Here is a 15,818-nt window from a genome sequence, read left to right as displayed (position 1 = left end):
TCAACACCAGGTGGTAACTATTTTTCCGTCCGTTCCAGGATATACAGTGTTCCACATTGACTGAAAGTAGGGCCAAAAATCACCTTGTGAAGAATGTTAATTATATCATTCAATTAAATAACTCGATCCCCTCCCATTGTGTTTTACGAACAGACTCGATTTGTTAATGACATTTGCGGAATACATTGATTGCGAAAGAGTTACAAGTTTTCACATTCACTTATTTCCTTTCTATACCGTCATATCCTCTGTTTTTTACGAACCTACTAATTTGCTATACACGAGGTGTCTGAAAAATGCATCTTATCCATGAAAATACAGTATTTTAAGATTATCGAGGTTGTTAATATATATATAAGCCAGTGTATGTAGAGAGAAAAAATTTCCCTCTCCTTTGTTATTACAGTATATACGGAAAACTGACTATGGGCAGAGCTATCGATGTTTTAGGAGAGAAAAATTTCCCAAAATCCCAAATTTCCTCCGTTTTTCGAATTTAAACGTCTCTGTGGATATCGCATTTCGATACATGGATTTTTCTAACAAATGGGAATATCGGGAGTGACAGGGCAATAACTTTCTAATCTCAACAAAGAGCACGGGAGACCGTTTAAAAAAGTAGTTTTTTTATTTTGTGACACACTGTATATTTCACTCCCAAAACTGGTACGGTTTAATTTTTGAACGTCTGTTGAAACAGTTTTTCTAAATTGGGATCGTACCTCTACGACTGACGGTTGATGAGATAAAGGCCGTGCTGCAACTTACAGGACGACCTGTATAATGCTAAATGGCGCTGTGCGATGGACGGCAGTAACATAATGCTAATTGCTCGCAAATGACATCAAGGCCACCATTTAGTATACATATATACGCGCGAAAGAGGAGACATTCTATCTACTTTCATAGCTTAGAGCAAGGGTTTCCAACGTAGAGTTGCTCGCGGAACCCTTATAAAGCTGTGCAGTGGAAGCCTTGATGGAATATTTGCCAAAAAATGTTTTCCTCTACTGCCATCTCAACAGCATCATAGCATCAGGGGAAAATGACAGAGAGCTTAGGCACCACATCTTAATCAGGGGCGTACGCAGGATCGAATTTGAAGAGGGGGACAAAAGGCTTGGTGGCACAAAAATTGTGTTTCCGAGAAATTTTGAGTTATCCCTCTTCAAAAAAGCATCAAAATTAGCATAAATTGGTTAGAATACCACATAATACGTATTTTGTTTGGATATTTTAATGTTTCAACCGAAATATTGAAATTTTTAATTTTTGGTCGGTTTGCAGGGATCACGGGCCTCCAACATGCAGCCTGTCTGTATTCGTTTCTGCTCTAAATATGCATATTTACTGTCATAAATCATTGTGCCAGATCTTACCGTGGAACCCCGTATTCAACTGAAGTCTCCTCATGCCCCTACAAGGGGTTGGGGTTGGCAGAGTTCCAGCACGGGGTCCGAGATGATTGTCATAATTTTTATTTCACAACATAAGTTCATAATATGGGGGGTCTGCGAAGAGACTTACTTGGCAGCCCACCAAAGATCTCAGCTTGGGGGCCCTACTGTAGGATGAGGAGGGCGCGAGGGTCTTCGTTTTGTGCCTGAGTGAACTCGTGGTTGGGGACCTGTCATATTGGGAGACTGTACATTCCCAAATACCTATAGCCTCGATTATAACTATCACAAGAGCTCCCGTACAAAATCCCTTGCATGTGGTTTAAATAATCATGAAAATGCTGGAAATAATCATGATGCTAATCAATGAATCATAGGGTGTTTACCTGAGTTTTAACACTATATATTCACTATGTAGGAGGCCCCACTCACAATCTAAGTCTACGGGGCCTGACTCTATTATGGGGAGGGGGTCGGGGTCATGATGATCACAGAAATGCTTGCTAAGGAAAAAAAAATATTACTAGATAAAATGCGCCCCCCGCATTTGTTTTCTTCCAGAGGGAGCATATTGTCTTTTATTTCACCTGCACTGACCTGTTTCACTGCGCATAGTGAAGCCTTAATTGGTGCCTTTTTCTTTTGCACATAACCAACAAACGGGTAAAAATAAAATTTTTTCAACCTCAAAATATGCCTTTCAGAAAACAACTACACCGTACAAAATGCATTATATTGGGAAACATACATCATTAAACTAGAACCTGTTCTGCCACCTATCAAATAAAACACACAACTGTTCGGATTGGGATTGTGACTGGTATCTCATTAGTAAGCCGCATTAAAAAGAGTATAATGTGGTATTGGTAAATATTTTTTCAAGTAATAATATTATACAAATTGTTAAAATTGCTTCAAGCTTTTAACAGCTGTTCTACCGATTACAGTCGAAAAAGCATGCAGTATGAAAATGTAAACTGAATTTTCGGACTGTATGTTAATCCACTACAATTGCAAGGGCGCAAACGTTAACTGTCAAAGTTTTGCAAGAAAATACATAAATCAATTTACACTATTGGTAAAAAGTCATTTGTTAATATCATATTGCATTGTTTTTTTATGCAGCGCATATTCTTTGCAACTTTTAATTTGAGGGATCATTAGCAGTTGTGGTTTTTATCCATCAGCTTCGAGCTGATGGACGTGTACGGGTATGGAGACAACCTCATGAATCCATGGACCCTACATGTCAACAGGGGACTGTTCAAGCTGGTGGAGGTTCTGTGATGGTATGGGGCGTGTGCAGTTGGCGTGATATGGGACCCCTAATACGTGTCTGACAGGTGACAAGTACGTAAGCATCCTGTCTGATCACCTGTACCCATTCATGTCCATTGTGCATTCCGACGGACTTGGACAATTTCAGCAGCAGGACAATGTGACTACCCACACGTCCAGAATTGCTACAAAGTGGCTCCAGGAACACTCTTCTGACTTTAGACACTTCCGCTGCCCACCAAAATCCCCAGACATGAACATTATTGAACATATCTGGGATGCCTTGCAACGTGCTGTTCAGAAGAGATCTCCACCCCCCCCTCTTACTCCTACGGATTTATCGACAGCCCTGCAGGATTCATGGTGTCAATTACCTCCAGCACTACTTCAGATATTAGTCGAGTCCATGCAACGTCGTGTTGCGGCACTTCTGTGTGCTCGCGGGGGCCCTACACGATATTAGGCAGGTGTACCAGTTTTTTTGGCTCTTCAGTGTATATCCTGTACTGTGTAGTTATTTTCTAAGAGGGGTATTTCGGCTGATAAAATTTTCTTTTTACCCATTTGTTGGTTATGGACAGAAATAAATAAGAAAGCGCCATTTTTTTCATGGTTAATAAGTTTACAAAATATGGACGTTTTGAATCTCGGAAAGAATAAGAGCACTTCAGTGTACATAGTCTCTGAAGGAAAAAAAATCCCTATACTGTATAAGAGGTAGAATGATATTTTTCATTCCGCACAGATATTGAAATTCTGTGTGCAGAGAAAGCACAGGTCTGTGCAGCTGAAATTAAAGAGAATGCGTCCATTCCATCAATATGTGTGGAATATAAAAAGTATCCTTGCTACCATCAAAATAAAAATTATTCAGCCCACCAGGATTTTTGTTTTCTCATTTCAGCCACATTTTCCTACGAAATTCGAGCACTTGACAAGGCCCACATATTTTAGGCCCTCCGATGAGGACGTTGCTCTCTGCTCCGTATACGGATTTAGCGTTTTTTGGACTATGGCCAATGCAAATTATTTTGCCGTCATTCATTCACCCATTCTAGTTTAGTTTTCTTGACTACTCATTACTTCAAATTAGCTGTCCCTTGACAAGGGTGGCTAAATGTCCCGGTTTTTTGCTAGTTTCCGCCCTGTCTTGAAAAATGCTTTCGGGACGCCTGTTTGTCCCGGATTTCGCTTGCGCAATGAAATAGAATTATTTTCAATTTTTTTCCCCAATTTTACTTTTAACTATGTTAGATATTATGCTAATAATTTACTATTTCACTGTTTTATTTTTTGCAATGCCAATGTACACTGGTGTAAGAGATTAAGAGAATTCGCAGACTTGGTCCATTATCTCTAGAACTACTGTACCGATTTTAATGAAATTTGATATGTACATACATTGATAACAATACAAAACAAATAACCATTCAATAATTTTAATACACACGCATGGTCGTGCGTGACACTCGTTGGAGTTGGAAGGTATGAAACAGCGGTTGCAGAATAAACAAAAAAATGGGTTAATAAGATGGGTTAATAGGGGGTATGGTCCCCTCTTACAGATAAACAGGTCTCGCAGCGTGATTTCATACTTGAAATAAGGCAGTTTATCATTTCCTGTGGCAATTGGTCCCACTCGTTGAGCAACGCTGTTTTCATTTCCTAGATGGTTCCCGGAGGGGGGGGGGTTGCAATTGCCCTCCCCAGAGCGTCCCAAACATGCTCTATAGGGTTAAGGTCTGGAGATCTGGCTGGCCAATGCATCCGGCGAATATCCTCACTCTCTAGAATATCGTCGAGCAGAAGAGCTCTATGTGGCCTCGCGTTATCGTCCATTAAAATGAACTCAGGGCCAACTGCACCCCTGAAAAGGCGAACATAGACCTCATCCCTATACCTCACACCAGTCACAGTGCCTCTTTCAAAGACATGGAGAGGTGTGCGGCCATCCAACATGATGCCTGCCCAGAACATTAAACCTCCTCCGCCATAATGGTCGATTTCGCGGACATTGGAGGGTAGGTAGCGGGTCCCTGGTTGTCTCCATATGAACGTACGGCGAGAATCGGTGCTTAGGCCGAACCGGGACTCATCAGTGAAGAGAACGGTCGTCCATTGATCCATATTCCAATTTTTATGCTCTCTGCACCATGATAAACGGATTCTCCTGTCCGTAGAAGTGAGCGGGACGCAAACAGCAGGTCTTCTCGCAAACAACCCTCTCTCATGAAGTCTTTTGGAAACAGTCACCCTTGATACACGGGTTCCTGTGGCTGCATACAGGTCATGTTATCAATATAACTTCCCGTCGATCCCCGATTTCAGGAGAGAAGGAAAGGACCGATGTGTGGAGTGCTGTTTCCAAAACCTAGCACATGGCACAAATCTCGATGTCTATCACCGTGCCAATGATCGTATGTGCACCAGTTTTCTTCTTATTAAGGGTAGACGAAATATCATGAAATAGATTTTGTAATGGCCAATAATAATTTACTGAGTAAAGAGCAGGAAATTAGATTACTTCAGATTAACTTAGATCACTCTAAAGCGGCTACTTACCAATTAGAAAAAACTGCCAACGAAATGAACATGGACATAGTACTGGCCCAAGAGCCCTGGGTCTGGTCCACAGCGCAAGGTCCGGAACTCAAGGGTCTCCCCTTGACTTGGTCACGCTGGACATCAGATAATGGGAAGGCTGCGATCCTGATCCGCAACAGAGCACTTCATGGAGCTGTGCTGTCGGTTATGAATAACTCGGTGGCGGTGCAACTGCACGTGGACGGAAGGGAGCTGATCGTGGCTAGCTCATACTCCTCTCCATACAAGGACATAAAAGAAGCCATCCAGGAGATTGAGGAGATCGTGGTAAAGAATGGAAGGCACGGGATCATTATTGCCGTAGACTGGAATGGACACAACTCTCTATGGGGTTATTCCGATAATAATGAAAGAGGTGAAGACATCCTAGACTTCCTTATGTCCAAAGACCTCTTCCTTTTGAATGGCGACAACAGCACACCGACCTATGGACACACTGGATCCTTCGGCTGGCCGGATCTATCTATATGCAATCACGTGTCTCTAGCAAATGCCACACAATGGTCTGTGGGAGAGGAATATTCGGCAAGTAGTCACTCCTATATTCACATGGTGATATGTGACTCATCTCCATCAACTAAAACCCCTTGTTTCAAAACAACGCAGCGTAAGCTCTTCAATTTTATTCGTATCCTCAGAAGTACGACACCAGTCCTGATAAGGCAGATTCGTGAGTGACGAACGTATGATCAACTTCAGCATATTACAAACACTGTGCATCAAGTAATAGAAGAGGCAGGTAATAGGTCGTTAGTCCCTGGGAGCAACGGATCGCAGATGACAGTTAAATCCAAAAGCACATGGTGGACAACTGAACTGGAAGAGTCACGCAAGAAGCTCAGGGCTCTGAAAAGACGATATATACGAGCAAAAGATCAGGGGGACAAATTTCGCCTGCGCATCGTATTTAATAAATATCAGGCTCAGTACCGTAAAGAGATTTGTAAAACAAAATTATCTGCCTGGCGTGCACTATGTGAAAAAACAGCCTCTGAATTTGGTACCGTATATCGTGCTTCTATGTCCCGCAAAACGAAACCGCAGCTGACTATGAGCCAATTTGGTGACGAAACAATTTTGCAGGCGGGGGAAAGACACCTTAATGACATTTACCCCGATGTTGACTCCGATGATTATGGTCCTCCTTGTATGAGCTCTAGTATGTACTTCGACCCGGATTTGAATATGAGAGCAATATCTAAGCAAGAGATAAAAAGAATCGTTGACCAGCTTAATATGCGGAAAGCCCCGGGTCTAGACCGGGTGAACAACAGGAAGGTCAAGGCGATAAATAAAGCATTTCCAGATCTTTTACATTCCCTATACAATAAGTGCCTGCAACTGGGATGTTTTCCAAATCATTTCAAAGAAGGTAAGTTACTCCTTTTATTGAAGAAAGGAAGACGTCCAGGAGACCCAAAAGCTTACCGCCCTATCTGTTTACTCTCTGGCTTCGGGAAGGTACTGGAAAAAATTTTGGTACAACGAGTCATGTTTTACACGGAGAGGCAAGGATTCTGGCATGCCAACCAGTATGGATTCCGACAAGGTCGTTCAGCAGAAATGGCGCTTGCAGACATGATGGAAGAGGTTAAGACGCAAAGAAATCGAAGTAATGACGTAGCCATCATATCCCTGGATATAGAAGGGGCGTTCGATAACCTCAGATACTCGTCTATACGCCACCGTCTAGCAATAGCGCCCATACCACAACAGCTCAAGGTAATCTTATCGGACCTTCTGAACCACCGCCGAGCGGTGTTGGTCACGGATGCGGGAAAAGCTGTGAAAGAGCTTCAAAAGGGTGCACCTCAGGGCTCATGTTCCGGCCCCTTGTTATGGAATCTTGTTCTGGATGAGTTGTTGAAAATTAATTGGCCCTCAAACGTCAAAGTTCAGGCTTATGCTGATGACCTTTTGATAATTGCATCTGCCCCTACTGTCAAGGGATCAGGTGATCTAGCAGAAGAAGCCCTTAGAACAGTGTCAAATTGGCTGCACATGCATAAGCTCACTCTCTCTATGGCTAAGACAAAATTCTTGTGGATATCAAAGAAAAGACCTCCCACCATCTGGTTCCAAGGGAAAACCATCAAGAAAACGGACGTGCTATGTTATTTAGGCGTGTTTATCGATAAGCAACTTAGCTGGGAAGATCACATCAAACAACAGAACGTGTTCTTCAGAAGATGCGTCTGATGGCTGGACCACAGTGGGGACTGACACGGGCTCTGAGGAGATCCCTCTACTTGACAGGGGTTGAGCCTATGATAGCTTATGGAGCTTCAATATGGCATTCTCCCAAGGTCCAGATGTTCAGACGGCTCGATTCTATACAAAGACCCTTCCTTCTATATATCTCTGGTGGGTATAGAACTACACCTACGAATGCTCTTCAGGTGATCTTGGGGCTCCCGCCATTATCCCTCAAGATAGAATTCCTGGCAAGAGTCACACATCTTCTAAAGCTTCACAAGCCATGTCCATTGTTAGAGGAAACATTAGTCCCGGACGCCTTCGAGCAAAAAACTATAGGCTGGACCTCGCATCCTGCAGAATCTCTGCAGGCCAATCAAGTATTAATAGAATCTTCGGAGGATGATACACCTGAGGAGAAATCCGTCGTATATTACACGGATGGCTCTAAACTGGAATCAGGTACAGGAGCTGCCTGTATAAAAACCGTGGGAACGGAGATCGTGCATAAATGGGCTGCTAAACTAAAAGAAAATAATTCAGTATATCAAGCTGAGATGCTCGCTATATTTACAGCAGCTCTGGATGCAGCTACAAACAGGAAGCAGACTGTAATAAGATCCGATAGCCGTTCGAGTATCCAGGCCATTCTAAACCCGCTCTCTGAAAACGCAATGGCGAGAAAGATAAGGAGTATACTTGTATCTCACCCATCGATACGCATCTCCTGGGTAAAAGCCCACAACGGCCAGTGGGGAAACGAGCTTGCGGATGCGGCGGCCAAAGAAGTGACCAATACCGGAGTCTTTTACGACGAACTCTTATATCCAGCTTCTCACGCAAAATCACTCCTCTGGAGAGACATGATAGCAAATTGGCAATTGCATTGGGATATGCCGGAGGCGTCAGGAAGATCAACTCATGAAGTTATGAAGAAAGTAGATACTAGGAGCAGGGACTGGTCACGAGAGCTCATCTTATTTGTCACCGGTCATGGACCTTTCCCGGCAACCTTACATCGCTTTAAAGTGATTGCCAGCGATAAATGCTCTTGTCTTGAGCCTGGCACGCCCCTGCACTACGCCACATGCTGTCCAGAAATGACACCCTATCACTTCCGTTCGCCGACTGCCCATCTACACAGACCATGGATGCTTGGCATACTACGTCGAGAGGAATCAAAGGAAAAGATAAGAAAAATGGTGAAATTCCTTGAGGAACATCCCGAGAAGATAAGGGATCCGTCTCCTCCAGCTCCTGCAACTCCGGTACCAGCGCCGTTAAGGAGATCGCCGCGTCTTCACCCTGACAGTGCGCTGGTGGCACTGTTTGCGAGCGAGGAGCAGGATGAATCCCAAACCTAATTAATGACGTCTCGGAGAAATTAGACTGACTGTATTGAACTGCCGGAGTGCAATGAGGTGCTCTGCCCTTCTTGTCACTTGATACAATCCTTGATCAATCAAATTTCTGATTGCGCCTTTTGCGATACGATTTTTATACAACTTTTCATGATTATTTATTATCCGTGCCCGTTGCACTTTACTTTAACTTGATTAATTTGATTCTTCGATTTACATAATTTTTGATTTCTTTGCACTATATGTAATCTTTGACGTATCAATAAATTTTGGTTTTACCGGAGATGCCCTGTTTCCCCCCCTCCGGGGGGGCGAAGTGCTTACGTTGCTTCTTGCGACAGAGCCTGGGTGTCTCGCGGTTTCTCCAGTTTCTCCAGGCTTTCTCTCGATGGATCCGGTATCCTGGAACTGTTTCCATAAGTTACACACGACGCTGGGCGTTAAATTGAACTCTCTACAAATCTGGAATTCAGATTGGCCTGCTTCTAGCCTCCCCACAATTCGCCACCTCATTCCATCATCTAAGCGTTGGTGGTTACTCATTTTTACTGTTACAATTTGAAATTAACCGATTGCATCAAAATAACATCAATAAATTCGCCGAGGTGTGCTAGCGAACGAAATGCGTCTTAACTTACGCGCGCTTATAAAGCCTGTTTCTCTACTGGCTCCGCCTACACACACGTGTACGCTTACGTATTTGACGTACAAGATTTACATTTTTGTCTAGAAGCAGTGGTTTTACATTCAGTTCAGTTCTTTTCATGAAATTCGATAAAATATGCAGATTCTCTTAATTTATTTCACCAGTGTATTATGTAACCAAAGAACGCTGAACCCCTTTCCAACCACTGAAGCCTCGTTTGCATGTACAATATTTATGTTGAATTTGGTGGTATTTGGTGAATATAAAAACCAGCTCAGATTTTTTTTTCTATCTTAGGAAGAAAAAAAAAATATTTACACCCCTCACGGATTTTGCGGTTCCGTGCCCCTTTCCCATAATTCTTTGCGATTTTTTTTCATTGGCGAGTGTGCCTTGCAGGCAGGAATTTCGAAGGCTTCGACACTGTGATTATACTGTAGATGATATTAAAGAAACCAGACATGGCCTCGGATTTGCTCCTATATGCGACATATACCCGTTATCACGTAAGGCTGGGCTTGTCTTTTCTAGGGAAAATAGTTTCTAGTGTTAATCTAATGATTTCAATTGGTTTTACGTTGTGCACTTGAGAGCAAAGCACTGCTGTCAAAGTTCACACTAAAAATATTCGGAGTCGTTGGAACGAATTAATGAAGTTTTCATTGATTCCAAAGGAGGACAAAAACTATTTCGGTTACTGAACAATAAGACTAAGCGTAACAAAGTGCCCCTTCACCCTAGAATGACTATATAAATTAACAAATCATATTATTTAGTCATATACGGGATGTCTGATAACCATGGCTGTAATCTTGATGTTTTACACGTTTTTGCACCTCTGTGTGTAGAAGTAATGTGATAATATTTTCATAATATATTATTAGTTTGCAATTTTACACTGTAATGCCCACCTAATGAGAGTTCTACGAATGCTGAAGTTTTGCCCCGGTTGTTATTAATAAATGTCCGGTTTTCAACAACGATATCAGGGATTTATCCCGGTTTTGCAGGCACCTTATCTGGTCACCCTATCCGGACTATAGGCTGTTTAGCCCTGATCCCCCTTCCATACCGTAAATGTGCCTCTTTGTGACTATCTATCGGTCGTTCATATGATTTCACACCTTCTGGGTCATTACATTCGTCCCTTACTCACCACGTCATTCTTTCAGTCACTCTCATACTTGTTCACTGCTTTGGCCACTCCCATACTTCCATACTGTTTTGGTCACTCACATGCTTCCACAGTCTATAAATCAGTCATCCAAGTGGCCTGGATTTCTTTTAAACACGACACTACCTCGAAAACTATGGGCCGTATAGGTACAGTTCTTTTGTATTTGTATTTAATATATAAAGTTAGAAATAAAATTCAGAAGAGTAAGCAAGGCATGAGTAGCATGCCAAGTTTTTCACAAACGTATGACCTAATTACTCAAGTTCCATGGCAAGGTTCTAATTGTCTTTAAATAAAATCATTTAAATTTTCATTTCGTCACTGAAGTGTATGACGCTAAATTTACTATAACAAAAAAACAAAAATATTACTTTTTCTTTGCTTTGCTGCTGAAATGCTTTCACTTACGCGATGATTTAGCAACAAAAGGTATGTGAAATGCCTCGGGCTTCGGAAAATGACACAATCCCTCCACATTAAGACCTAAATTTTCATAATTTTATGTTTGTTGGAAAAGCTTGTTGACAGCTCAGAACACGCTAATCTTAATCACATACACAATTTATTTTCGACTAAAATACACTCTCAATCAGCAGTTCATTAAAGTGGATTTTCTACTGATTGAAAGCGTACACAAGTTCATCTTTTAATAAGCTTAGCCTTAGAAAGAGATGAGAACAAAAAAGAACTCTCCGCGATACTAGGAACTGCTGTCACAAGTTTAGGAGACCGAGAGCTATCTTAGATCCAATTACACAAGACTTCTTACGAATTAAAAGAGATAGTCCTCCGACAAAAAAAAATAGTATAAATAAATAGAGTGCAGAGATAGATACAGAGGGAAACACCATTTCATCAGCAAACACATACCAGCTTGATCAGAGAGAGTCTCGAAGAAAAGTTTTGCCCGGGAATCAACGGATTTGGTGCCTCGCGCTCATCTCCTAGCAATTAGTTGCCGTTAACGCCTCCGGGCACCGTGTGCTAAGACGATTAACGTTGTTTGGCGTATCAAGGTGAGATGATTGGGAGAGAAAACTTTGCTCCTGTATATTTTTGTTTCTTTCGTTCTCACACATCTCTGTTTTTTCCTATCTCCCCTTCATTTTGGTACCCTGTGTAGATCACCTTTTTGAAAAATTCCTCAAACGCCATCAAATCCAAAATTGCAAAACGTTCACGAATCATGTCAGTTTCAAGTAGCTTCATGAGTGTAGCTCTTCTTCTCTTTCTGACAATTAACGTGATTTTCCGATTTAATACTTGATAAGGAAATACCGGAAAATATACTGTCCTTGATTCTCACTTATTCTCATTTATCGAGTTTTCTAGACAGTAATTGGATATCTGCCAGGAGTGATCAAGTCGACGGTAATGTATTTATGTAATTATTTGAAGCCCTATGAGTAATACACTGTTTAAACATCGATTTCTTCCATTGACATAAATTGGTTTGTGATATTTTTTCCCGATAGCCATAAATATATAGGGTGAACAAGAAAGTTTCTTGGCTTGTTTGAAGGGCAATGCGAAAAACTTCAATGTAAAAAAAAAAAAACACATCCTAAAGGTCAGACCACTAAAGATCTTTAATGGAGTTTCCTTTTTTTATTAATATGAAATAACACCGTGATCCCCCCCAGTATTCCCAAGCGATCAGCATGATCTTCTGTATGCGAAAAATACGAGCAAATCAAAGTCCGCTTTTACCCCAGAGTACGAGGAAATTAAAGGAATAAAGAATATTAAATTATGCCTCCGTATACCCAAAATACAGAATATATATGCGAAAAATGCAGGAGGATTAAAAATCGTTATGAGCACAAAATTAGTCTCTTATATATACAGATATACGAAAATTAAAAGCGCTATATACAGGGTGATTCAGAAAAACATCGTCAAACTGCAACGGCAATTCAGGCATACGATAACAACCCGAAATCCCATAGGAACATAGGTGTGCAAAAGCCGTTCGGGCGTTCCATCTACAGGCAGTTCTCGCGTCGCACACTTTTAAAGCAATCCCGAACTCAGCAGTTACTATGTTAGGGGCCCCACATAAACTCAAATCCCACATTCTGACACGCACTGATTCGTTAGAAATTCCGCATGGACTGCATGCTTGATACTACTACTTATCCGTATATACACCTCGTACACATTCCTATGCGGACTGTCCAATGAATTGGTGCATGCCGGAATGTGTGTTCTGAGTGTATGTGTGGCACCTAACATATTTATGTCGTCAGAATTGCGACTTCATGCTTGCTGAATTTGGGATTGATTTAAAAGCGTGTGACGCAACAACTCCCTGTGGTGGCTCCGGATGGCGTTTGCGCGCCCACGTTCCTTTTTGATTTCGGATTGTTATCGTGTGCCTAAATTGCATTTTCAGTTTGGTGATGTTTTTCTAAATCACCCTTTATAAATGGAAAAATCTGATACGTAAGAATATTGCATGCAACATATTGCGTTATTTCTATTCAAACTTATTTCTGTATCCTTCTTTTGCAGTTGGAATAATAAATTGCTTAAACAAGATAAAGTTGATTCAAAGGCTTGATTCACGCAGGTGTGAGTTGCACCTTCTTCCTTATTTTCTTTATTCAAAGAAATATACAATAGTTTTCTATGGAACGATCTGGTCACTTTGATGAACATTAAATGAAAAATAAATAAATTTAAGATTTAGATCAACTTTTAGGTTCCTTAGACCACAGATTTAAAGATTCGTCACTGGTAAGAACCATGGAATCCATCAACGATTTGCCGCCAGAGATGATTGTCAAGATCTTTTCTCATTATATCGAGTCTGAAGGACCTTTAAAATTCCTGAGAAACGTCTCGCAGGTTTGCAAGTTATGGATGGACCTGTGTTCATCTTCCTCACTGTGGCAAAATGTCAGTTGGAGATCCATGGAATTCAGTATGGGTATATTGCTAAGGCTTGCAGAGAGAGGGTTTCTCACGTTCACTCACGCCCTAGACCTGTCGCTTAGAACTTTTACAAAGAAGGATTTTCTTATAGCTAGAACCTTTCCTCGGCCTCATATAAAGACTGAAAATTTCCTGCAGCTGATTGACTACTGCCACAATCTCAAAGCCCTCGACGTGTCTTTCAACTCGACGAATGAAACAGCGATTCGATATCTTGTTAAAAAATTTCCTCGAATGGAAAAACTCATCATGGGCTCAATGGCCGGTGAATGTGATCAAAGATTAAATCGTTCTGAATGTCCAGGAAAAATTTCGCCATGTATATTAGAACCAATTTTTAAAAGCTGTGGACAGACTTTGAGAAATTTGTGTTTGGAGTTTCACTTCAGTTGTGATGATGGACTGATTTCTAAAATCGCAGATAGCTGTCCATCTCTGGAAGGGTTTCGTTTCGGCGATTTGCACTTCGATGACACCACCAGTGAACATTTTTCGTTTCCAATCGGTAAAATGCAAACTGGATGCCCCAAACTGCGAGTGTTGACGCTTTACTTTTGCGACTTGAAGTTATCCAAAGATGAAGAACTTGAAGGCTTCAAAGAGATGAGACAATTCTTAGCTGTTGATTGTGATTTCCGGGGTATCGACGTGAGTAAGATTTTCAGGAATTCTACGCAATTAGAATGTTTGGAAATAACGGGTTGCGACAACTTAGCATTGACACACGTATCTGATATCCCATCGGAAAAAGTCAGAGTATTCGGGGTCGGATTCGTCAGAAATTCTTTGGAGGGTGTGGAAAAAGCTGCGAGAAAATGGCGAATGACGTTGAGAGAACTTTGTATTCATTCAGCCTTCCGTGAAGTCACAAGCGTGCTGAAAGCGTTTCTGGAAGATAATCAGAATCCTGTAATCGAAACCATTTGTCTCTTCGATCACGTCGATGTACCATTTATAAAAACACTGATAAGAAATTGTCAAAGGCTTCGCTACTTGTCCTTCAGAAGTAATGCCAACGACAACGGAATGCGTTTCCTCAATCGGGAAGAACTTGAGAAGTTTTCGGAATCCATGTGATGATCTGAATGTCTTTTGCGGTGAAAAAATCAAATTAATTATCTTTAACGTCTGAGCGAATGATTTCATTATTTTTAAATTACCGAGTAAATTAACTTTACTTTTGAGTTCATTTAATGCCATCCATCAACGCAAATAGATTGACTATTATTTTTTACACGCGTTTATTAATCATTACAATAAAAATTACACGCATTAATACCGAGAAGCGCTGAGTAGTGTGCGTGCTATAAGGAATTGAAATGTGTGTGTCTGGGGTATTGGTGTGCGCACTTGTCCGGTTTGCAAGGGGACCCAGGTTTGATTTCTGGAGGAGACAAATCACTTTTCTTTCTAAATATTAGTCTCGGCATAACATCCAAAAAATTCAATTTCTCAGTATATTTCGGGCCGAAAAAATGTCATCTCTCTTAATACTACACAATAAATTACCTCTGCTGACGCATCATCCAGGATCCATGACTACCCTGAGCTTAGGGCTCAGTGAGCTTCCTTCTTTTAGGGTATTTTATGCATCGCTGTCTCAACACTACGGGTAGTCGGGCAAAGTAATGTTCTGAGACCCCATACTTAGTTGGAAATAACAGCTTACATATTTGCAAACGTACAATCGAAAATCATATCATCAGACTAAATGTATACTTAAAGTATTACCATACTATAACTAATTATTAGCCTAATGAAAAGTAGACTACTATATGTGTATATATATTAGTAGACTACTATAAGGAATGCCGAACAAGATTTGCGAAAATATTGTTGTAGAGAGGTTCATCTTTATAAAGATTATCGCTGAAGTAATGTTTCACTGTATTGATATTTTGTTGCACAAAGACATAATTAGTTAATGCAAAAAAAAACAACAATAATGCGATAAAACTTGAGACAAGTTAATTATTTAAGAAAAAGAGAGAAAAAATGTAAGAAAAATATGAAATAAATAGTTAAAAGTTTCAAAATTTAAATATATTTCGAAAGATCCCTAAATTTCGAAATAACTGTATACAACGTAGAATAAATACATCACAGACCATCTAGGAGAAATAGAAAACACATTTCATTCCCTTTATCTAAAATCCAACTACATTTTTTTCATTTATTTCTGAAAATCGGATCATCTTTGTTTCAATCAAGAGAAATCCATT

The 15,818-nt window shown here is 40.8% G+C and overlaps 3 protein-coding genes across 3 annotated transcripts; all 3 read left to right on the top strand.

Moving 5' to 3' along the window:
* The first annotated feature begins 5,153 nt into the window (after positions 1-5,153).
* Positions 5,154-5,957, top strand: LOC149075588 (uncharacterized). Its single transcript, XM_089245454.1, has one exon. The coding sequence runs from the start codon at positions 5,154-5,156 to the stop codon at positions 5,955-5,957; it is 804 nt and encodes a 267-aa protein (XP_089101580.1).
* A 1,589-nt stretch (positions 5,958-7,546) lies between these two features.
* Positions 7,547-13,182, top strand: LOC149075587 (uncharacterized). The gene is made up of 2 exons (XM_089245451.1): positions 7,547-8,503; positions 13,174-13,182. The coding sequence occupies exons 1-2, from the start codon at positions 7,547-7,549 to the stop codon at positions 13,180-13,182; spliced, it is 966 nt and encodes a 321-aa protein (XP_089101577.1).
* A 225-nt stretch (positions 13,183-13,407) lies between these two features.
* LOC149075586 (F-box/LRR-repeat protein 6-like) lies at positions 13,408-14,673 on the top strand. Its single transcript, XM_089245449.1, has one exon. It carries the CDS (start codon positions 13,408-13,410, stop codon positions 14,671-14,673), a length of 1,266 nt encoding a protein of 421 aa, XP_089101575.1.
* The last annotated feature ends 1,145 nt before the right edge of the window (positions 14,674-15,818 follow it).

Source organism: Pholcus phalangioides, unplaced genomic scaffold (genome assembly GCF_987345545.1).
Source record: "Pholcus phalangioides strain wild (caught in Gottingen) unplaced genomic scaffold, Ppha-v1.0 ptg000015l_1, whole genome shotgun sequence".
Taxonomy (NCBI): Eukaryota; Metazoa; Arthropoda; class Arachnida; order Araneae; family Pholcidae; genus Pholcus; species Pholcus phalangioides.
The sequence above is the reverse complement of the archived record's forward strand: the minus strand, read 5'-3'. Positions and strand labels throughout refer to the sequence as shown.